Source organism: Bufo gargarizans, unplaced genomic scaffold (assembly GCF_014858855.1).
Source record: "Bufo gargarizans isolate SCDJY-AF-19 unplaced genomic scaffold, ASM1485885v1 original_scaffold_2220_pilon, whole genome shotgun sequence".
NCBI lineage: Eukaryota > Metazoa > Chordata > Amphibia > Anura > Bufonidae > Bufo > Bufo gargarizans.
This window is the reverse complement of record NW_025334697.1, coordinates 219,850-245,190: the sequence shown is the minus strand read 5'-3', so window position 1 is coordinate 245,190 and position 25,341 is coordinate 219,850. Positions and strand designations below refer to the sequence as shown.

Genomic DNA, 25,341 nt, shown 5'->3' with positions numbered 1-25,341 from the left:
TATTATTGTTTTCATTGATAATATTATTACTACTACTATGTTTTAACATTTTTATTATTGTTTTATTTTAAAAAGTTGAATATTTTTTTTATTTCTAACATGTATAATGATAATAATAATAATAATAATAATAATAATTATTATTATTATTATTATTATTCAATTAAAAGAAAAAAGACCTCAGAGACAACTCATTTAATTTCTCAGAGCAGCAGAAACGATGCAAGGAAGTGGGCTGCCCATCTCCCTAGTGACCTTTATCCAAAAATCAAGAATGAGTGCAAGGGGTCAGATGTACTGTGTGCGCCATTCACAATGTGCTGACATCAGTGGTCATTCATGAGAGCACGCTTTGTTTACCCGTAGCACTAATATGAGGAGACACGTGAAGTAGCTGCGTTTATGGAAGAGGCCAGAAGAGACACAGAGCTGTGAAAACATTCCCACACACTGAAACCACTCATTGACCAGGAAACCCTGCAAAACCCTCATTCACAAATCCTCCACAATGCTCGCCCTTAAAAAAATAGTCTCATCTGGTACAATCGCCTCCTCTCATCACTTGTCATTCACTTGCTAATGGCTCTTTCTTGGTTGAGTATAGGGGCTCTGAATTAATGGAAACAGATGTAGGGGTTTACATAGATATGTAACGTGGTATGGAAAGTCTTCTGAGGCTAAGACCTAGGTAGGGTGGTCCATGAAAGGTTAAGATGGGGCCTACCATGCCCACAACTACTTGTAGCACGGAACCTATCCATGGGCTCAGACTGGTACTACAGCCCCCATGACCTGGGTCAGTAGAAATGCCACACACAACTTGCGGACAGCAGTGGAAATGTTTTTGGAAGAAAGGAACCATGTTTTTTCTTATCCTGGACATCATATTTTGAAGGAGAGTAGGAGAGATCCCTGTACAGCTTCTCCAATAAATTTGCATCTTATTCTCAGGGGCCCCATAGCAGCTGCACCCTCTGACTCTGTGGTATGTAGACCCTTTGTCCTAGGAAACAATATATTATCAGGTGATTGTCTCAAAGCTATAGTAGGATGAATCCGGGCTGGATAGACCATTATGCCTTTAGGACAATGCCCAAGGATCCATAGATGGAAAAAGGTACAGAGACCCTTAGTCAAGACTAGAGATGAGCGAATTTTTTAAAAATTGATCTGAATATATTTGCGGCGAATTACATTAAAAAATGTCTATTTCCTGGCTGAAGAGAGCCTTTATAGTGGTGTAGAACACTGTGCCTTGCAGTAACACACATAGGGAGTCTGCTGTGGTGGTGAAACAATACTGTGAGTCAGTATGACATGCAGATGACAGGCGTCGCTCTTAGAATCACTGCACACTTCACTTATTAGGGCAGTCACGGGGCCAAAACTGACCAAAGAACTCAAGTATGAACTCAGTCTTACAGGTCGATGTTAGAGCCAAGAACAAGGGCACTCCTTTTACACCGTCGTCAGCTGATTCCACATAGATGTCTACAGAACCTGTTCTAGTAAACGCTTATACAAGTAGAGCCCCCGACAGAGTGGAGAGGGTGTCAGACAGAGTGGCAAGGTGACATAGTGTGTAGATGGCAGCAGCAGCAGGAGGATACCACCGAGTGGCAAGGTGACATAGTGTGGAGATGGCAGCAACAGGAGGATACCACAAAGTGGCAAGGTGACATAGTGTGGAGATGGCAGCAGTAGGAGGATACCACAAAGTGGCAAAGTAACATAGTGTGGAGATGGCAGCAGCATCAGGAGAATACCACAGGGTGGCAAGGTGACATAGTGTGGATATGGCTGCAGCAGGAGAATACCACAGGGTGGCAAGGTGACATAGTGTGGAGATGGCAGCAGCAGCATCAGGAGACCACAGAGTGGCAAGGTGACATAGTGTGGAGATGGCAGCAGCAGCAGCAGCAGGAGGATACCACAGAGTGGCAAGGTGACATAGTGTGGAGATGGCAGCAGCAGCATCAGGATACCACAGAGTGGCAAGGTGACATAGTGTGGAGATGGAAAGCAGCAGCTGCATCAGGAGACCACAAAGTGACCCGGTAACAGAGTGGGGCAGTGGATGGCAATACCAGTACCCGCTGACGAAGGTGGGTGAAATAAGGAGCACTTGGCTTAAGGCGGGTTGCAGCATCAGAGTAGTAGCTGAGGCAGGTAGTCAGAAGAAACTGGTCTCTTTAATCAAAGTGTTGACACCATGGATGAACTAGTCTGATGCATCAGGAATTGGTGGTTGGAAATTCTGGCTGATCCACGCCTGATTCATCTTTACAAAGGTCAATCTCCACATTTTGGGTGGACAGGCGAGTTCTTCTTAGGGTAACTATGGCATCCGCCGCACTAAACACCCGCTCTGATGCCACAAAACGCAGACTGCAAATATATCTGGAGCAAGCCACCCACCATGCACAGTCACTTCTGCTGACAATAGTGTTGCCACCTGTAGCCTGTGCTGTCAACGCATAAGTCGTGGTAAGCCCAGGGGACGACAGCCTAAAGAAGGCACCTGGCCTCCCATCACCGAGCTCGGTCGGATCTACGCCGTCAGAAACCACAAAGCCACACTCCCGATGCTCCACATCCTGTCTCTTCTCCTTCTCCTCTCTCCTATATAATATTTTTTAATGTGATTTGAATTTTTTATTCTTTTGTAGTTTTTGTTATATATTTTTATCTAAACATATCATTTATTTTTTACTCCCCCCCCCCATTGGGCTTTAACATGAGATCTCATCATGGGGGGATGGGGGCATGGGGGCTTGGTCAGTCTACATTGACAGCCTGCTCCAGCTAAATGACCCTTCGGATGCCATAGTCATAATTGAAAACGTCATCTTAGGGGTTAAATATCTGTAATCAGAGTTATTACCTATCACAGACAGGTGTTTGCTGTATAATATTGGTGTCACTGTCGAGCTAAAGCACCCGCTCAGCTCCTGAGAAGGCAACAAGTTTAAAACCCTGTACATGTAAGATGGATGTCACCAGTGGGGTAAAGGGGGGCTCTGCTTAGAAGAGCATTTTTCTTCTGTCATATTCTACTATTATTATGTAGTGTTGATCGAGCACCAAAGTGCTCAGGTGCTTGAGTAGAACACCTCGGGATGCTAAGGTGCTCTACCGAGCACAATGGAAGTCAATGGGAGAACCCGAGCATTAAACCAGGCACCCCCTGCTCCGAAGAGGGGAGGGTGCCTGGTTCATAGGAAAAGGTCAGAAATTGATGGAAACGCCACTGAAATGGTTTGGGAACAGCATGGAGAGGATGTCTGGATGCATCTTGGACACCCAGGTCGCTGCTGGAAATGATGTTGTCCGAGTAGTACGCCACTTTTACAGACTGACAATAATACGCACAAAACCGAAGATAAAATTTATTTTACAGGAAAAAATGTTAGGAAACATTCTTCCCTGTATATTTACTTGTATATAAAGTGCAAGTGCTGCCAAAAATTACAAGGAAGAGGCACTCCGATACAACCTGTATATCACATAAAGGAGGGCCTCATTCACATTGTGGTACAATTGTTCAGGTAGTGGGACACCGACACTCATAAAGCCTATGCACTAAGTGAAAGGGCTGCCAAAAATTACAAGGAACCGGCACTCCAATACACCCTTTATTACACATAAAGGAGGGCATCATACACACCCTTGAAAAATTATAATTGATGGCCTGCTGGTGAGCCTCAAAAACATTAGGAGCAAGGGACTGCTGGTGAACCTCTGAAACATTACGTGAGGGCCTGCTGCTGATCCTACCTTCTAAAACATTAGGGGTTAGGGTCTGCTGCTGAGCTGACCATCTAAACCAGACATGCTCAACCTGCTGCCCTCCAACTGTTGTAAAACTACAACTCCCACAATGCCCTGCTGTTTGATGATAGCTGTAGGCTGTCTGGGTATGCTGGGAGTTATAGTCTTGCAACAGCTGGAGGGCCGCAGGTAGAGCATCCTTAATCTAAACCATTAGGGGTGAGGGCCTGCCTCCGAACTGCCCATCTAAAAAAGTTTGTGGGTGGGAGCCTGCTGCCGAGCTGACCATCTAAAAATTTAGGGGTTAGTGTCTGCTGCTGAGCTGACCCTCTAAAACATTATGGTTAAGGGCCTGCTGGTGACCCTCTAAATATTTATTAGTGAGGGCCCACTGCTGAGCTGAAACTCTAAAACATTAGGAGCGAGGGCAGCCTGATAAGCATGTTGATATGATGGAGGAGGAGGACAGAAAAAGGGAGATTGAACCATATACCCTTTTCAGTGGTGGAAGGGGTGCATGTGATTACAGTGTATGAAATACACCATAAAAGTCACATTTAAAGTGCCTTTATGTTCAGCCGCTATCCTCTGGTGGAGTAATGAAATCAGGGGCAATCCAGGCCTGGTCAGCATTTTTTGTTGACAGGCAGATGCGATTATCAGTTATTTTGCCCCTAGCAGCACTGAATACACGCTCTAACAAAACACTGACGGCGGGGCAGGCTAGCACCTCCATGGCGTAGAGCGGCAGTTCGTGCAATGTGTCTAGCTTGGACACCCAATAGAGGTAAGGCACAGAGGGATCACTGAGGACACTGACACGGTCTGCTACTTACTCCTTCACCATCTTCCAACATTTTTCCCTCCTTGTGACACTAGGCTGTGCATCAGGTTGAGGGTGCTGTCAGGGTGTCATAAAACTGTCCCAGGCCTTGCAGAGTGTTGCCCTGCCTCTGTTGGAACTGCTGTGTGTTCCCTTCGTCTCCCCTCCTCAATTGGCCAAGGAACTACATACTCTGCAGCCACCATTGTCAGATGGAAATTTTTCAATAAATTTTTCCAGAAGGACCTTCTGGTATTGCACCATTTTGCTAGTCCTCTCCACCGCAGGAATGAGAGACGAGAAGTTCTCTTTGTAGCGGGGGTAGAGAAGGGTAAACAACCAGTAATCGGTGTTGGCCAAAATGCATACAACGCAAGGGTCACGGGAAAGGCAACCCAACATAAAGTCAGCCATGTTTGCCAGAGTCCCAACAGACAAGACTTCGCTGTCCTGATCAGGAGGATGACTCTCAATCTCCTCATCCTCTTTCTCCTCTTTTACCCATCCACGCTGAACAGATGGATTAAAACTTCAATAGGTACTACCATCTGTAATGGAGGCAACCGCCTCCTGCTCCTCTTTCTCCTCCTCCTCCTCATCATCCAATTTGCGCTGAGAAGACAAACTGAGGGTGGTCTGGCTGTCACCCTGTGTACTGTCTTCCCCCATTTCCACCTCTTCTACATGCAAAGCGTCCGCCTTAATTTTAAGCAACAAGCGTTTGAGTATACACAGAAGTGGGATGGTTACGCTGATAATAGCGGCATCGCCGCTCACCATCTGTGTTGATTCCTAAAAGTTGCGTAAAACCTCACAGAGGTCAGACATCAATGCCCACTTGTCGCTTGTGAAGACTGAAGAGCGGAAGCTGACTGGAAAGGCTCACAAAGCCTGGCCAACATGTGGAACGTTGAGTTCCAGCGCGTGCTCACGTCCCACAACAGTCGGTGAGCTGGCAATTGCAAGCGCTGCTGCAGCATTGCGAGACCTGCGGAAGTTGTCGATGACTTGCGGAAATGGGCACACACACGGCGCACCTTCACCAGTAGCTCAGGCAAATTGGAGTAGGTTTTGAGAAACCGCTGAACCACTAGGTTGAACACGTGGGCTAGGCATGGGATGTGTGTGAGCTTGCCGAGCTGCAAAGCTGCCACCAAGTTACGGCCATTATTAGACACTACCATGCCTGGTTGTAGGTTGAGTAGCGAGAGCTACAGCTCAGTAGCGGTGTGCTGCTTGTCACCTAAGCAGAACAGTTTAAGCACGGCCTGTTGCCGCTTCCCCACTGCAGTGCTACATGGCTTCCAGCTACTGACTGATGTCTGACAGGTGCTGCAAGATGATAATTCAGAGGTGCAAGTGGAGGAGGAGGCAGAGTAGGAGAAGTGGGGGGTTGCAGCCACTAACGTAGGTGGTGGCGGAAACCATGATGGAAGTAGGGCCCGCAATCCTTGGCGTCAGTAGCACATGTGCCATCCCAGGGTACGACTCGCTCCCTGCCTCCCAGTGTGCCGTCAGGGAAATGTAGCATCCCTGGCCAAAAATACTTGTCCATGTATCAGTCATTAAGTGGACGCTACATTGGTCAGGGCACGGGTGATGTTACGGAACACATGCTGGTTTAAGGCTGGGACTGCACATCGTGTAAAATTATTGGCTCCTGGGGACAGAGTACCGCTAGACAGCCACCTCATTTTGGTACGGCACAGGTTGCAAATGTCAATTTTTTTATCGTCCGCACTTTAGCGCCAGACTGCAGTACACCTACCCCTTGGCAAGGGAGATTGCCGCAAGGGGGTGCTCCGGGGAACAGTTGCGGGTCTGTTAAGTTTGGCCTGCCTTCTTCCTTTTGCCACCCCACTGCCTCTTCCAGCCTGTTGAGTGCTGCAAATCCCTCCCCCTCTGTACTGCTGTCCTCGCTCGGCTTGCCTCCTTCCCAGGTTGGGTCAGTGACTTCATCGTCCAGCACCTCCTCTTCCACTTCCTCACTCTGGTCATCTTCCTGACTTGTTGACCTAACAACAAACACAGTTATTGAAAACTGTGTCTTATCCTCATCATCAACCTTTTGAGACACTAATTGCGGTTGACTTATTGGCAACTGTGTCTCATCATCATCATCCACCTCGTGAAACTCTAATTGCCGTTCCCCACCGTCATCTTCTTCTGCTCCAGAGTTTGGCAATCAGGGCACCAGATCTCCTCATGTCCCTCTTGAGAGGCCCAAATTAAGGAATGGCGATGAAAACGGCTCCTCGGAATATACAAGTGTAAGATCACTTACACTTGTTTGCCAAGACTCTCTATGGTGGGAGGAAGGAGGATCAGGGTGAGGATTGTGTTGATCAGACTCTTGGCTACTGAGACTGGACTTGGTGGAAGACAGGGTGATGCTTAACCGACTGGAAGCATTATCTGCTGCAATCCAACCGATCACCTGGTCGCACTGGTCTGACTTCGAGAGTGGTGTCCTGCGCTGCTCTGCAAACTGGAACATGAAGCTAGGTATCATGGATGAGTGTTTCTTGTGCTCTGGCAGCAAGCACAGTTTCACCGCGCCCAGGGCCAAGGCCTCTGCGTGCACCATCAGCATCACGGCCACTTCCCCGTCCCTTACTGCTAGCCTTGCGCATATTAAATGGTATATATGCTTGCAAGTATGTCACACGTACAGTAGCGCAGGTTTTGTAAGTGTGTGCGCAAATAAAGTAATATCATCACTGCTTAATAAAAAATTACACTGAATTAATGTCACTGATATTTAGGATACACAAACGTTATACAGAAGGTATAGCGCAAGTTATGTCGCTGTCACTGCTACATCTCCTGTCTCCCGGCTAATAAAAAATTACACCGAATTAATATCACTGATATTTAGGATGGGCAAACGTTATTAAGGAGATGTAGCACAGGTAATGTAATTGTCCGCATCGGACACCTTCTACAGAAAAAGTACACTGGATGTCACAGATTTTTTTAGGTTGCGCAAACGTTAGACAAGAGATATAGCGCAGATAATGTCACTGTCTCCAGCGGCGAAAAAATTACACTGAATGTCACAGATTTTTCGGATGCGCTAACGTTATACTAGAAATGTAGAGCAAGTAATGTCATTGTCCGCAGCGGACACCGTCTACAGAAAAAGTACACTGGATGTCACAGATTTTTTTAGGCTGCGCACACGTTAGACAGGAGATGTAGCGCAGATAATGTCGCTGTCTGCAGTGGCCAAATAGAGATGGCCTTGCGGTTCGCCCGGCAGTCGTTTCACCGCGAACTTTGCGCGTCTGCGATTCGCAGAACATGCCAACATATTCTTGCCGATATTCGCGCCCGCCATATTCTTTTACATTGTGAAGAACTTTGACCCATGACACATTCATCAGGTGATACAGGACAGCCAATTGAGACGTTTCAGCACATGGACATACCCCCTACCTTATAAATAAACCTGATCTGGCCGCCATTTTACATTCAGTCTTTTGCCAGTGTAGGGAGAGGTTGCTGGGTGGAGCAGGGACAGGCTGTTAGGGACACCACACGCTAGCTAATAGGGCCACAAAAGTCCTTTTAAGGACTGGTATAGGTGTGCTATCGATAGGTGTGACTTACTGAGGGGTGTGATATACTTATAATATACTTTCTAACATAGAAATTATATTATACTGCAAGTGTATTGTGCAGCAGTTGTGTGCGGTTTTGCTGAGATACTGAAGCTACAGATAGTGACAAACGCTATTTGAAGAAATAATTTCTACTGGTGTGATTTACCAGTTGCCCCCCAAAAAAACTGATTGAAGCAGGGGGGTTATATAACAATAATATACATTCTATATAGTGCATTTAGGTAGTGCAGCATTTGTCTGCGGTTTTGCTGCGTTACCGCATCTACACAGAGTGAAAAACACTATTGGAGCCAATAATTTCTACTGGTGTGATTAACCAGTTGCCCCCCAAAAAAAACTGATTGAGGCAGGGGTGTGATATACCTTCTTCCACAAATACTGCTCTTCTATAGGGACTTTTGTCACAGGGTCATTTTGAAAATGACAGGCAGAGGAAGAGGCAGGCCATTCCACAGGGGTGGTAGGGGTCGGGCAGGTGCACCAAGCCGGAGCCTAAGTGGGAAGTTGCATAAGGTGCGTGCGATTATGTCAAAGGACGCACCATACTTGGTTGAGTGGCTCACTCAGTCTTCCGCTTCTGCACCCCCAAAGACACCACCACCACCACCACCACCATATCCCCTCCGCTCGAGTTAGAGGAATTATTTCCCCATACATTCCATGACCTTACCGATGCCAGCCATTCTTGGCATCGGATCAGGAAGAGGGAGTATCAACAGTCTCTAATGTCAGTGGTGGTGAAGGTGACGAATCCGATGATGACGTGTCAATGGACTTCACGTTGGTGCCCACAAGAGAGGAAGAGGAGGGGAGTTCAGAGGGATAGACAGAGAAGCAGATAGGGAGGAGAAGGAGGAGAAGCAGGCAGAACTTACAGTGTACAGGAGGCAAAAAGCAGACTGCTAATGTATCTGGAACTAAACATCCACCATGCACGGTCACATCTGGCACTCCCAGGACGCCGGCACATGGCTCCGCAGTGTGGGCTTTTTTTAATGTGTCAGCTGCTGACAATAGTGTTGCCATCTGCAGTCTGTGCTCTCAACGCATAAGTCGCAGTAAGCCCAACACTCACCTAGGGACGGCCACCTTAAGAAGGCACCTGGCCTCCCATCACCAAGCCTAGTGGGAGCAATGCCGTCAGAACCCACAAAGCCACACTCCTGGTGCTCACCGTCCTGCCTCTTCTCCTTCTCCTCTTTCCTCCCAGTTATCCTCCACTCTACTTTCCACCATGCCGTCGTCGCGGTCATCTGGCAAAAGGCAGGCTTCCTTGCCCCAAATGTTTGAGCGAAAAAAGATGATGACGCCGGATAACCCTCTTGCCCAACGGCTGACCGCTGGCTTGTCAGAACTGCTAGCCTGCCAACTACTGCCATATAAACTGGTGGACTCAGAGGCCTTTAGAAAATTTGTGGCCATTGGAACACCGCAATGGAAGGTCCCCGGAAGGAAATATTTCTCCCAGAAGGGCATACCAGAGCTATATGGCCACGTTCAGCGGCAAGTGAATGAATCTCTGGCACACAGTGTCGGTGCCCAGATACATCTGACCACAGATACGTGGTCTAGCAAACACGGGCAGGGAAGGTACATAACTTTTACTGCCCACTGGGTGAATCTTCTGACGGCGGTCAAGCATACAACCCATGGCACCCGTGTAGATTTCGTGCATCCGCCATGGATTGCATGCAGGCCTGCCTCTTCTTCTCCTCCTCCTACTCCATCCTCCCTCTCCTCCTTGACTGACTCCTCCTTTTCTGCTGCTACCGTCTCTTCTGCAGTTAAAGACTACCTGTACGAACTCTGCGGCAGGACAGGTTCTGGGGAGCTTGTTTTTTTTCACCGCGCCAGTAGCTGCTCATGCGCTACACATGCAGACTTCTGCGGCCATTTGATGAGTTCACCAAACTGGTCAGTCGCAGCCAGTGCGCCATCAGTGACATCGTACATTACGCCTTCTTTCTGGAGCGTGCATTGCGTCGTGTCATTGATCAAGCGGTCGAGGAGCAGGAGCAGGAAGATGAGGAAGTCGCAATGCTGGATGAATTCCCAGGGAGGCTACTCCATCTGAGACAAGTCAACAACAGGAATCTGAAGAGGAGTCAGAGGAGGATGGTGCTGGGGTGGAGGAGGAACAAGAAATGCATGCTTTTAACGTTTCTGGGATCCCTGGTGTTGTCCGTAGATGGGGGGAGGAGAACCAGGACGACATTATCTTGAATAAGGGGCAGGAGCCAGGCCACTCCACCGCTTCCATATTATTGCAAATGAGGGCCTTCATGCTCCAGTGTTTGAAGAGGGACCCCATATAAAAAGCATAAATGGCAAGGACCAGTACTGAGTGGTAACATACTTAGACCCCCGGTACAAACACAAAATGGTGGAAATGTTACCACCATCACAGAGGGCTGTCAGAATGCAGCACTTCCATGCCTGGTTTCGTGAAATGCTGCATTCTGCTTTTGCGGATGCTGGCAGAGGAATTTCCACTCACAGAGAAACAGTTGCGGGTACCAATCTAACAGCGCATGGAAGAAGAGGGCTGTTTGAAGATGTGTTGGTCACTTCGGATATGAGATCATTCTTGCAGCCAACCCATCGACAGCCGTCCTCCGGATCCAGCCTCAGGGAACGCCTAGACCGACAGGTGTCCGACTACATCGGGTTAACAGCCGATGTGGACGCTCTGAGAAGCGATGAACCCCTGGACTACTGGGTGTGCAGGCTTGACCTGTGGCCAGAGCTGGCACAATTTGCCATGGAACTGTTGGCTTGCCCCTTGTTCAGTGTCCTGTCCGAAAGGACGTTCAGCGCAGCAGGGGGGATCGTGACTGATAAGCGCACTCACCTAGCTCACGACAGTGTGGACTACCTCACATTTCTAAAAATGAATGAGGCATGGATCTCAGAGGAATTCAACACATTTGATGAGTCGACCATGTTTGATGGAAATTCCTCATGACAGCCCACAAATATCTGCCAGCACTCAGAACAAATCATGGTCCCTGTCCTAGGTAAATACAGCGGCATAAAAGGCCTTTTATGTCCGTTGAATGCCTAATTTTTGGGGCCTGTACTGGCCGACAGTTACATATTAATCCTTTGACCGCCTAAAGTAACTCTAGCCACAGTATCCCAAATTCTTTGCTGTTAGGTGAATGCCTATTGGCTAATTTTTGGGGCCTGTACTGGCCGACAGTTACATATTTATCCTGTGACCGCCTAATGTACCTCCAGCCACAGAATCCAAAGTTCTTTTTCTGTCAGGTGAATGCCTATTGACTAATTTTTGAGGCCTGTATTATATAATATAGGTTAATATTTTAACTAAAAATTTTCATATAAGAATTGTATAATCATTTATTTTATTATTTATAATATCTGATATTAACTGAGGTGTGATAGATATTCCTTAATAGCAGGTATGTTTTTCTGCTTTGCACTTGTTTGTCCTGTTAATGTTATAGCGACATATTAGTAGTAGAATTCCCTGCTCTAGACCTTTATTTATAAGACAATGTTGAAACTAGTCTAAACTAGTCCTGCTCATACTGTAGAGAACCCATCCTTCTCATGGTAAGTAATTTGTTATGCAGCATGACATGGCACTGCAAGGGAAATGTATAGCCAGTTGTAATTTCCTATTCAATAACAACTGTTCTCAGGGGTGTTTAAAGCTGGAAACCCTTTGAGGAATGATTTGCTTCAGTTCATTTTCTAATATGTTTATATCAATTATGTTTACTTATGATCTGTAACCGTTGATAAACATTTTTATAAAAAGATTGTAGAGGTAAAACGATCATTTAAAGGGCAGACATGTGGGATTATGGTTGTGTATTTCTATTTTAGATCTAAGTGATCAACTGTTGGAGGTGGTTGGCTTGGAAGGAGCAATGGAGATGGGACAGATTTACACAGGGCTGAAAAGTGCTGGAAGACGTCTTGCACAATGTTCCTCTGTGTTTATAAGGTAGCAGTATTATTACTGAAGTGATGATTAATATTAATGTTATATTTTATTTAATATGTTAGCATGGTTATATAGTAATTAATTGTTATTCTTATTATTAGTATTAGTAGTACAGCATGCTAGTATAAAATCATTTAGTTATAAATGGCCTTGAATCTGACCCCATTGCGGTACCACCAAAATGTTTATCCTTTCAGAAATAGTTTAAAAAATATATACATTAAAACGACAGATGTAGCAGAGCTGAATGTCATTTAACTCTCTGGAATTTTCTCATAATTCACTATTAATGTATCAACTTAACTCAAGGTTTGAAATTATATCCTTCGCAACAAAAAATGGAAATACATTTTGTAGCCCCATTCTAATGATACACCCAATCATATTTTAAAAGGTAAATATGATTGTATAGAAGAGAGGCGGAAGAGGAGGGAGATGCAGCTGCAGAATATCTCCTTCATTTTGTGTATGAGGCTGCACACTGAAGCCCAGTGGGATGGGGCTCAGAGCACACAGCATGGCTTTTACATTACATCAGGATGAGCTCAACCACTCTAGCATTAACAGAGCAAATACAAATTTATAGAAACCAGCCAGTGGATAGACTTTATCCACTTGCAATCTTACACATTATTTCTAAATTTTCTTCTTTTTTTTTTCATAGGACCACCAAGTCTCTCCCTATGCAGATTGATGGGGAACCTTGGATGCAGACACCTTGCACGGTAAGTACATTAAAAAAAAAATACCTTGTTTTTATACAGTAGAAGAAAATCTTGTTGTGCCATATTTTCTCCACTTGATGATGACGGTCTTCACTGTGTTCCATGGTTTATCTAATGCCTTGGGAATTCTTTTGTCCCCTTCTCCTGACTGATACCTTTTAACAATGAGATCCCTCTGATGCTTTGGAAGCTCTCTGTGGACCATGGCTTTTGCTGTGGGATGCGACTAAGAAAATTTCAGGAAAGACCAACTAGAGCAGCTGAACTTTATTTGGGGTTAATCAGAGGCACTTTACATGATGGCCGGTGTATGCTGACTCTTATTTAACATGATTTTGAATGTGATTGCTTAATTCTGAACACAGCTACATCCCCAGTTATAAGAGGGTGTGCACACTTATGCAACCACATTATTTTAGTATTTTTTGTTTTCTTTCCTCCACCTAAAGGATTTCAGTTTGTTTTTCAATTGAGTGGTACAGTTTATAGGTCACATTAAAGGTGGAAAAAGTTCTGAAATGATTTATCTTTGTTCTTTTTTTTACATCACAGAAACCTGACATTTTAAGAGGGGTGTGTAGACTTTTTATATCCACTGCATTTCCCAAAGAAACTTCTTAAAAATTGTGACTTAATGGGGAACCTAAATATTGACCAAAATATATCTATCTTGAGCTAGTAAGTTTTCAGTTGATTCTTAGAGTGTCAGGGCCAGGGCTGCCATCAGGAATTTCAGGTCTGCATAAATGGAGACCCTGCCAATAAATTGTATGACTAACTGTACCTGCAGTAAAAAAAAAAAAAAAAAAAAAAAGTTTTTTAGTGCTTCTGAATTTCATGTGTAACAATTTTTTTTCCCATTGCTCATACAGCGCCAAGGTATTCCACAGAGCAAATTGTCATCAGTCACTGTCCCCATTGGCATAGATTTCCCTATCTTATACACACATACAAGGGCTAATTTTATATGAAACCAATGAGTATGTATTTGGAGTGTGTGAGGAAACCAGACAAGCGTTAATACATTTAGGGAAATAAGCAGGAATAGCTGTTGGCCAAATCAATGTTCGGCAGATGGCTATCTAAGGTGTACATCCACCTTTAGAATCATGTCCTCTGGTGGAACTAAGGAACCACAAAATTAATGAGGTCAATTATTAATATATAAACATAAATTTTTGAGTATATCTGTCTCAGATTCAGTCGCAAAGAGGACTTCTTCCCCATCCATGCCACATACGCCAGTTCTAAAAAAGGGGGATGATGTGGGCAGGGATGGGGGTGGGCCAGCTGGCCCACCTCATTTATCATTTTCTACGCCTGTTTTAGGCATAGAAAATTATCTAAATCTACTCCACCAAGGGAGCTGGTGTAGATTTAGGCCGGCAGTGGATGAGCCTAAGTTTTGTAGAGGCCGATGCATCTACATAACTTAGGCTTATCAAGCGCCAGTACAAGGTTTAAAACTCCGGTCTTAATAAATGAACCCATAACTTTTTATTTAGGAAACACAAAGTTTACAATTATTTGGCTCCTACCATCAGGATAAATCTTATCAACATTGCTCAGGTCTTTTCCTTTTTGAATTGTCAACCTAATCTCCAGCTGTATCTTCTGTCTTGCATAAATGAATGGTGATTCGGTAATTACAGTATGTCAGTGTCACATCACATTTCTCTACCATTTACCTCCCAGCAGAAACTATCTCCAAGAATATGTTAGGCAGTATAAATTATAACCAGGCTGAATTTCTAATTTCAGATTCTTTTTGTAAGCACTTTCTGTGATCGTTCAGTTATTTACTGCAGAGAATTGGATTTGTGGCTCACTGACATGCATCCCGATGCATGGCCGAGAAAGTAGAGACTAAGTGAGCTAAAAATGTTTTTTTTGGGTAGTGTTAGATGCGAATATTCAAATCGCGAATTTTAATCGCGAATATCGCCACTTTGAGAATTCGCAAAGATTTAGAAGATAGTGCTATATATTCGTATTCGCGAATATTCTAGATTTTTTTTTTCATCTGTAACCTCCATTCTTGCTTGTGGGCCAATGAGAAGGCTGCAATGTTTTTGTCAGAGCTTAGCAACATCCCTAGCAACCAACAGAAAAGCTGCCTCCCCCTTACTATATAAGACCCTCCCCAGCAGCCATTTTCTGCATTTTTTTGCAATTCTGAGAAAGAGAGCAGTGTCATTGCTGTGCTCTGTGCTTTACTGTTTAATTACATTAGATAGTTAGCTTATATATATAATACAAATAGTTAGTGGGAGATAGTCAGTGTAGGTTAGATAGTGATATAGTGTAGCTATAGGTAGTGGAGGTAGTGTGATAGGTTCTGCTGTCCATACATACATGCTACAGACATAGTGCTGTGATGTCACTACAATACTTAGTGCACCAATCAGTAATATGTAGTCAGACCTGCTAAAATGTGAAGTTGCATGTATTGCTAAAAAATTTCTGCATCATTAATTGCCGATTTGCTCAATCGCGAATATATTGGAGCACTCTATCTGCATATAAAGCTATTGTGATGTTCTTCTGTGCAAACCATTTCCTCCAGTCTCAGGAAACTTCTAGCAGCTTGAAAAATGTAGCAACAGTGACCCACGCCTGTATTGCGCGCAATACGCGCATATTACATTGCCGATTTTAGCAATCAAGAAAATAATTGCGAATTCTCAAATTTGCGAATATATGACGAATATTCGCCCAAATATTTGCGAAATATAGTGAATTTGAATATTGCCCCTGCCGCTCATCACTATTTTTGGGCAATTAGAATACTACTAATTTCCAAGAACATATTTTTTGGTCCATTTAGGATTAGCCTTGAGATTTAAATGAGCAAAAGAAAATGTTTTGGGTGCATATGGGACTGAACTAGGTAGGGACAGGCTAACACGGATTCTTAGGATACAGTACTGTCACTGAAGGCCACCACCCAAAGACAAAGTCAAGATCAAAGTTTTCTACTTTTAACTATAGGGATTTCTCTGATCAATAGCAACCAAAACATCACAATTGAGAGGAGAGGGTGTCACGGCGGTGTCTTGGTTGTTGTAGTTCGCCGTGACATGTCTGTCGTGCATGCAGTTGCCTGGGGCAATGTATTGTTCTGCATGTTTGTGCACTGCTCCCTTTATCTTTGTTCCTTCCCAGTCTGGTGTGTGGTGTTAAGGTGTGGATCTAGGTGTGTTCTGGGTGTGGACTCATGACTACTTATTCTGGTGCTGTGAGAATGAGGTCAGTGATCTTCCTGTCTTGGTTGGTGATGGAGCTTTGCTCCTGTATGGATATTCTATTTGTCCAGTGTGAGGGCCACCGAGTTAGACATCGATGTCTCATCGTCTCTCCTATTTCTTTCTCTTGTTCTATGTCCTTTACCCATCCTCATCTTGTTTTGTTTGGTGTGGTTTATGTTCAGGGTGGGTTGTTATGTCTAGTTTGGTGTTCCATGTCTGGTCTGTTTGGTGTTTGTAGTCCAGAATCGCTGCTAGTCATTTTCCGTGTCTGTCTGTGCCTTCGGTGAGAGGGTTTCTGGGTTCCCCGGAGGGGGAACTACAAGTCAGTGAGCAGTCTTGCCTGGTGCCGCCATGCATCCTGTGCGCATGGGTGTCCAGGTAGTTATTGGTGTTGGTGTTTCACTCTTTTGCTGCGTCAGTTAAGTGCTTCTTGTTCCGGTGTGTTGTTGTATCACTAGGTTCTTACCTGCCGATCCAGTTGCTGCTCACTGTCTTCCCTATCTTTGCTGCTAGGCCTGTGGAGACTCCTGTTCATCTGTGTTGTGGAGGAACAGGTCGTCTCTAGTTCCTTACCTTAATTTCAGGGATCATTACGGCGACTCATGGTCCAAGGTTCCTGTGTATGAACACTCCAATCATCTGGGTCCGCTCATATGGATAGGAGTCAGGGATAGAATCAGGGTTGCATTAGGAGGTGACCTGCTTCCTTATCCCGGCATCCAGGCCTAGTTTCAACCCCTGTTTCATTACTGTGTTCGATGGGGAGTTTTCCCCCACTCCCCACTGTGACAGAGGATCTCTTTAATGCACAATCAATGGTTACAGTAATTTTTATTGCTGGGGGATGATGTATTAAAAGGGTTTTCCAGGATTAAGATATTGATGGCCTATCCTTGGGATAAGTCATCAGATCATGAGGGTTCGACACACAGCACCCCCACCTTTCAGCTGTTTCAGACTGTTACAAAACTGTTAGTTACACTGTTACAAAACTGTTAATTACACTGTGTGCGGTCGGTCAGGACTTCAGGGACCCGTAACTCCCGAACCCTTGGACCGACGGAGCCGGATTTTGGATATGTTGTTCCCCTACACCAGGACTGTCTGAGGATACCGAATGTAAAGATGTACCCCCTGGTTTTGGGGTACATCCAGAACTTGGGTAACATTGTGTGTGGGTTGATTATGTTAAAGGCTTATCTGAGGGGAGGAGACGTGGGGGCTGTCCCAGACATGTAATTGTGTATTGTGGTAATCATGTAAATGTAGCCCTTCCCAGGGCAGGATGGCATAAAAGGAGGCCCCGGGTCAATAAACATCAGTCTTGCTTAACCTTCAAATCGCAGCCTCGACTCGTTTGTGGAGGGGGGAAGGATTATCCTAGCTGAAAGATCATTACCGGGATTGTTCTACATTTACAGGATCCTTCTGGATATCGCGACAAAGCGGCTCCTCTCTCTCTCCCTAAACAGAGATCCAGACTATCCAAGCGGTCCAGCTCCCAGCTAGCCGGGGAGTAACCGTAACATTTGGATGGCAGCGGTGGGATTGTCCTGGATTTCCTAGGAGAGGTACTGAACGGATGGAGAGCGCTTACGAAAAATTGAAACGTGCGACCCTGAAGGATTTACTCGAAAGCAGAGGGGGGAACGCCAGCAACTGTCCGAGAAGGGAACTGATCGCAGAACTAACCGAACTGGATCAGGGCTTCACGATGGCAGAAACCCCGACCACGAGTAGTGACGAAAAGACCAGGATTGTTCGGGAGAGGCTCTCTCTATACGGGCCGAACCCACCTATGGAACTGGTACAGCAGTTGATGGCAGAAGCGGACGAGGATATACGGAAGGCTCGAGCCCACGAACTCAGCCTAGTGACCGCACACCGCAATGCCGAAGCACCTCAGGTAATCGTTCCTGTCGGAAACGCCGGGAGGCCAAAGATACCCTATGCGGCTTTTAGACCCTTCCTAGAAAGCGAGACAGGAATCGATGAATATTTGGCGGACTTCGAGAGGCAATGTGCCCTGCACCAGATTCCCAACAGAGAGTGGCCCACGATATTGTCTGGAAAACTATCCGGGCGAGCTCTGGAAGCATTTCGGACTCTGGGCGCTGAGGAAGTGACACAGTATGCGCTGGTCAAAGAGACACTGTTGCGGCGGTACGCTGTAACTCCTGACACGTATCGCCGACAATTTCGTAGCACGAGAAAGAAGCCTAACGACACACATATGGAATGGGCGCACCGAATGCGGAGAGCGGCAAATCACTGGATGAGCGGAAGTAAAGCTGTGACTGGTGAGGAAATTTTACAATTATTTCTCTTAGAACATTTTTATAACGGCATGGAGCAGCAGGGGAAGGAATGGCTGCGAGACAGACGACCCTCTACCTTAGAAGAAGCAGCCAAATTGGCCGATGAACATTACGACTCCCGTCTACACGAACCCACGAACTACCGAGCCCCAGCACGGGTCGAACACAAAGATGTTTACCGCACGCCACCACGTACTGAATTCCGAGCCTCGGTGCCCGCGGGCCCCGCACGTTACTCAGGACCACCGAATAACAACTCTGATCGTCCCAGACCGACCTGCTACCGATGCAATCAACCAGGCCACCGCATGGCTAGCTGCCCCCTTAATGCACACCAGACCCCCCGGAATTATAATTACCCCCCTGGGTCATCTCGTCCTGCCCGGGCGCTCTGTGTTAACCAAGAAGCCCCTATGGAGGAATATTTGGGACCACTTCACGAAGCAGATCCGGTATATGCTGCTTCGGATAACCGCCAGCACCATCGGCAGAAGGTATGGCTCGAGGGGCGATCTACTGAGGGGTTAAGAGACACGGGGGCTACCATTACACTAGTCCAGAGCCATTTGGTGCCGGAGCACAAGCGATCAGGGCAGACTGTGGCCGTTAGAGTGGCGGGAGGGGATGTGTACAAAATTCCGACCGCTAAAGTACATCTTGATTGGGGAGTGGGAAAGGGGTCCGTAAACGTGGGCATAATGGATAATTTACCTGCCGAAGTACTACTGGGCAACGATTTGGGCCCCATGACTTCTGCCTATGCTCCAGTGTACAACAACGAGGCAAACCCAGTGACTACCAGAGCCCAAGCCCGAACGGAGCAAGAACTATCACCGGTGCGGGAGACACAGGTAAGACCTACCCCGACCTCGACTGACCCGTTAGGTCCCATACCCTGGGACACCCCAGATGCTTTCGAGACAGAGTCTAAGACTGACCCGACATTACAAAAGTACCGGGAACGAGCAGAGACCGGAGGGAGCGGGTCAGATAACGAAACCTTTTTATGGGAAAAGGGAAAGCTGTATCGCTTGACGGAGAAAAGGGAGCAGCAGAGGCGACAGCTGGTAGTGCCCCACAAATACCGTCGAGAAATACTCAAGATAGGACATGACATTCCCTTGGCAGGCCACCTAGCTGTAACCCGCACACTACACCGCATTACTCACACATTCTTTTGGCCAGGGGTACATGCTGATGTTAGGACTTATTGTAAGACCTGCGATGTGTGCCAACGAGTAGGGAGGAGAGGCGATCACCCTAAAGCTCATTTAGTAAATATGCCCATTGTGGAGGAACCCTTCAGCAGGGTTGCTATTGACCTAGTGGGACCGCTAGCTACCCCTAGTCCCTCCGGTAAGCGCTACATTCTTACCGTAGTGGACTACGCTACCAGGTACCCGGAAGCTGTCGCCCTATCCAACATCCAAGCGGATACGGTAGCGAATGCGCTGGTGCAGGTGTTTTCCCGGGTAGGATTTCCGAAAGAAATCCTGTCCGACCGAGGCACCCAATTTACGGCCGAATTGACTCAGCAACTCTGGCAGGTTTGCAAAATTAAGTCCCTCCTGAGCTCTCCATACCACCCCCAGACAAACGGACTTTGTGAGAGGTTCAACGGGACCCTCAAACAAATGCTCAAAACATTTACTCAGGAATACCGAGACTGGGAGCGTTTTCTGCCACACCTCCTATTTGCTTATCGGGAGGTGCCCCAGGAAACGACCGGGTTTTCGCCCTTCGAGTTGCTCTACGGAAGAAAAGTACGGGAACCCCTAAACCTGATCCGGGAGCACTGGGAGGGAGAGATGGAGACTGACGGTGTCCCCATTGTGCCGTACGTGCTGGAACTCAGGGACCGAATGGAGCAATTAGCTAAATCAGTGCAGGCTAACCTCCAGTCGGCCCAGAGAAGACAGAAGGTGTGGTACGATCGGGGGGCCCGAAAGAGAATCTTTACCCTAGGACAAAAGGTGTTAGTGCTTAAGCCAGTTAAGACAGACAAATTACAGGCGTCCTGGCAGGGCCCCTATCAGATAGTGGAGAAAAGGGGAGACACCACCTACGTAATAGCTAGCTGCCATGACAGCAATCTTAGAAAGACATTCCATGTGAACATGCTCAAGGAATATCTTGAGCGGCCGGAGAACGTGACGGCCATATGCTGTCCCCCTCAGGAAGACCCCGACAGTCTACCCATTCCAGATCTGTTAGAAAAAAGTCCCCACGCAGATATAGTAGCTCAGGTCAAGATAGGGGACCGACTTAGCCCCACTGAAAGGGAGCAGCTTAACCAACTTCTGCAGTCCAAAAGCCCCACTTTCTCCCAGAAGCCAGGGTACACTACCTTAACCACCCACCAGGTAGATACCCCGGGACAAGCTCCTTTACGCCAGGCTTCTTACCGAATCCCCGAGGCAGTTAGGGCAGAGATGAAGAAGGAGATCGATGAGATGCTCCAACTCAAGGTAATTGAGCCCTCCGATAGTCCCTGGGCTTCTCCAGTGGTCCTGGTGCCCAAGAAAGATGGTACAACCCGGTTTTGCGTAGACTATCGGAGGCTCAATGAAAAGACAGTGACGGACGCTTACCCTATGCCCAGGGTAGACGAGCTACTCGATCGTATAGCCAGGGGAAATTATCTGACCACCATCGACCTCTGCAAGGGTTACTGGCAGATTCCCCTGGCCCAGGAGGCTGTCCCCAAGTCAGCATTCGTCACCCCGTTCGGCTTATATCATTTTAAGGTAATGCCGTTTGGGATGAAGAATGCCCCAGCTACATTCCAGCGCTTGGTTGATAGGCTCCTGGATGGCTTCCAGAGTTTTGCTTGCGCATACCTGGACGACATAGCGATCCACAGTGAGTCCTGGGGGGACCACTTAGCTCACGTAGGAATGGTTCTGGATCAGATCCGGACTGCGGGCCTGACTCTGAAGCCAGAAAAATGCCACTTTGGGATGGCCGAGGTACAGTACCTGGGTCACCGGGTGGGGTGTGGGAAACAGCGACCAGAGCCGGCCAAGATAGAAGCTGTTGCCAATTGGCCCACCCCCACCACTAAGACTCAGGTCCTAGCATTCCTGGGCACAGCAGGGTACTACAGACGGTTTGTACCAGACTACAGCACACTTGCCAAACCCCTGACTGACCTGACCAAGAAAAACTTACCTCGACAGGTCCTGTGGTCTCCCCACTGTGAAACGGCTTTCCAAGCTCTCAAACTTGCTCTTGTCAACGCTCCCGTCTTGGCGGCCCCAGCCCTTAACAAACGTTTTATCGTCCATACAGACGCTTCCATGTTCGGGCTGGGAGCTGTCCTCAGCCAAGTAGGCGAAGACGGAGGGGAGCACCCAGTTGTCTACATCAGCCGTAAGCTCCTGCCACGCGAAGTCAGCTATGCAGCGGTAGAAAAAGAGTGTTTGGCTTTGGTGTGGGCACTAAAGAAATTGACTCCCTATTTGTATGGACAAGAGTTCACTCTGGTTACTGACCATAACCCGTTGGTGTGGCTAAACCGGGTCTCGGGGGATAACGGCAGACTTTTACGTTGGAGTCTGTCATTACAACCCTTCAACTTCACCATTACCTACAGACCTGGGAAACAGAATGGCAACGCTGACGGGTTGTCCAGACAAACAGACCTCAGCCCAGCATAACCCGCGGTCTGGACAGCCTTAGTCTGCCCCGAAAAGGGGTCAGACAGTGTCTGCCAGAGTGTTCCACAAAAAGGGAGCACTGTTACAAAACTGTTAGTTACACTGTTACAAAACTGTTAATTACACTGTGTGCGGTCGGTCAGGACTTCAGGGACCCGTAACTCCCGAACCCTTGGACCGACGGAGCCGGATTTTGGATATGTTGTTCCCCTACACCAGGACTGTCTGAGGATACCGAATGTAAAGATGTACCCCCTGGTTTTGGGGTACATCCAGAACTTGGGTAACATTGTGTGTGGGTTGATTATGTTAAAGGCTTATCTGAGGGGAGGAGACGTGGGGGCTGTCCCAGACATGTAATTGTGTATTGTGGTAATCATGTAAATGTAGCCCTTCCCAGGGCAGGATGGCATAAAAGGAGGCCCCGGGTCAATAAACATCAGTCTTGCTTAACCTTCAAATCGCAGCCTCGACTCGTTTGTGGAGGGGGGAAGGATTATCCTAGCTGAAAGATCATTACCGGGATTGTTCTACATTTACAGGATCCTTCTGGATATCGCGACAAAGCGGCTCCTCTCTCTCTCCCTAAACAGAGATCCAGACTATCCAAGCGGTCCAGCTCCCAGCTAGCCGGGGAGTAACCGTAACACAGACAGTATAGTTTCTGACACCGCCAGCTGTCCAAATCAGATCAGTGGGGGTTTGATACTGCAGCTTAGCTGATCAGGGGGTTATGCTCAGTAAGGATGATCAGTGAAGGTGCAGTATGTTGGACCCTTACCGATCCGATTTTGATGACTCATCCTGAGGATAGGTCTTCAATTTCTAAGTCCTCGAAAACTCCTTTAAGTGACAGACATTGACCTAAGATAGGTACCCTGGACTGGCCTGTGTAAACTCCAGTTATGGTACTGTATCTTGTTAGGGCATACCTGACAAGTCATACCTGACAAGTCAACAGGTGGTATTCCTCAAAAACCACCTGTACATTTTACACAAGCAGTAAAGCATTGGAGTATGTGAGTATTTCAATACATTAAAATAACATTGTAATGTAAAATGCCCTTTATGCAATGAAAAAGAAAATGTAAACACATTTAATAAAATAATTTGTTTAATAAAATAGTTTCTATTAAAGTTATATAATACATATATAAAGGGTTAATATAAAAATGTATTAGCACTTTCAACATTGATGGTATATTCACGGCACGTGCCATAAACATCTAATAGATGTGGGTCTGACTTCTGGAAGTTGCACCTGTGGGGGGGGGGCCCTGACTGACCTAATGAGGTACATGTGTTGTCACCGCTAAATTTGTTCTCTGCCTGAATGTGGTGGCCAGCAGTTTTCCCACTAGGTAGGTCAAGGTTGAGGGAACCCTGTTCTCCACCTAAGTGAAGGTCTCATTGGTAGGACCCACATTTACTGGACACGAATGACAAATCCTGTGGAGAATGCCCATTTAATTGATACAACCGATAAAATAATTTTAGAACATAACTACAAAAGAACACAAAATATAGCATTTTAAATGTTTTTTTATTTATATAGTGATCACCAAGATACAATGGCCTAAAGATACAATATTTTCAACATACACTGGTCTTTTCTGGGCCATTGTAATTTGAAACCAGACTCATCATCTCAGGCTCAGATCCAACCAATCAACTTGGCCATTTCACTGCTAAAACTCCTTTTTTGCTGTCTAGTAGCTCCACTGCAGTACTACATGTTCTGTACTATCCTCTGTCTGTGTAAAGATGAGTTGCTCCTTTGGCCAATAGGTGAGCTACGGATTCATTTTATTTTTCTAGTACATGTATGTACTATGCCAGACCCTATAGAAGCTCCTGTCCTCACCATATAAAGTGATCTACAGCTTCCAGCATCTAATCCTGTCTGTTTTCCTTGAGGACATGTTTTATCTTACTTGTTTATCTGCTTATTTTTCATAAAATTTAATTTTTTCTTGTTTTGGGATAAAATTTTTGGGTTTTAGAACCAATTACTGGTCAACTTACAAGGGTCATCCCGGAACCAATTATATATATAGTGGATATAAAAAGTCTACACACCCCTGCAAAAACACTCCAAATCTGTCAGATTGCGAAGGCATCTCCAGTGCACAGCCCTCTTCAGATCACCCCAGAGATTTTCAATCAGATTCAGGTCTGGGGTCTGGCTGGGCCATTCCAAAACTTTAATCTTCTTTTGGTAAAGCCATTCCGTGGTTGATTTGGATGTATGCTTTGGGTCATTGTCATGCTGAAAGATGAAGTTCCTCTTCATGTTCAGCTTTCTACCAGAAGCCTGAAGGTTTTGTGCCAATATTGACTGGTATTTGGAACTCTTCATAATTCCCTCGAGCTTAACTAAGGCCCCAGTTCCAACTGAAGAAAAACAGCCCCTTGGCATGATGCTGCCACCACCATGCTTTACTGTGTGGATGGGGTTCTTTTGGTGATGTGCAGTGTTGTTTTTGTGCCAAACATATCTTCTGGAATTATGGCCAAAAAGTTCAACCTTGGTTTCATCAGACCATAACACCTTTTCCCACATGCTTTTGGGAAACTTCAGATGTGTTTTTTCAAAATGTAGCCTGGCTTGGATGTTTTTCTTCGTAAGAAAAGGTTTTTGTCTTGCCACTCTACCCCATAGCCCAGACATACGGGAGATTGTTGTCACATGTACCACACAGCCAGTACTTGCCAGATATTACTGCAGCTCCTTTAATGTTGCTGTAGGTCTCTTAGTCGCCTCCTAGACCAGTTTTCTTCTCGTCTTTTCATAAATTTCTGAGGGACGTCCAGTTCTTGGTAATGTCACTGTTGTGCCATATTTTCTCCACTTGATGATGACTGTCCTCACTGTGTTCCATGGTATATCTAATGCCTTGGAAATTCTTTTGTACCCGTCTCCTGACTGATACCTTCTAACAATGAGATCCCTCTGATGCTTTGGAAGCTCTCTGTGGACCATGGCTTTTGAAAATTTCAGGAAAGACCAACTAGAGCAGCTGAACTTTATTTGGGGTTAATCAGAGGCACTTTACATGATGGCAGGTATATGTGTCACTACCAGAGCTTTGAGACGTTCTCATAGCTCTGTTTCCACACCCCTGTGATGATGTCACTACTAGAGCTAGGAGGAGTTCTCTTCCCTGTTTCTCCGCCTCTGTGATGAGGTCTTTA

At 46.2% G+C, this 25,341-nt stretch overlaps 1 protein-coding gene across 1 annotated transcript in view; it reads left to right on the top strand.

Moving 5' to 3' along the window:
* LOC122924083 (diacylglycerol kinase beta-like) overlaps nt 1–25,341 on the top strand; it is a 192,379-nt gene that overhangs the window by 110,260 nt on the left and 56,778 nt on the right. The window contains exons 3-4 of the mRNA XM_044275003.1: nt 12,076–12,196; nt 12,861–12,921. Coding sequence (XP_044130938.1) covers nt 12,076–12,196; nt 12,861–12,921 — 182 coding nt within the window. The remainder of the gene's footprint in view (nt 1–12,075; nt 12,197–12,860; nt 12,922–25,341) is intronic.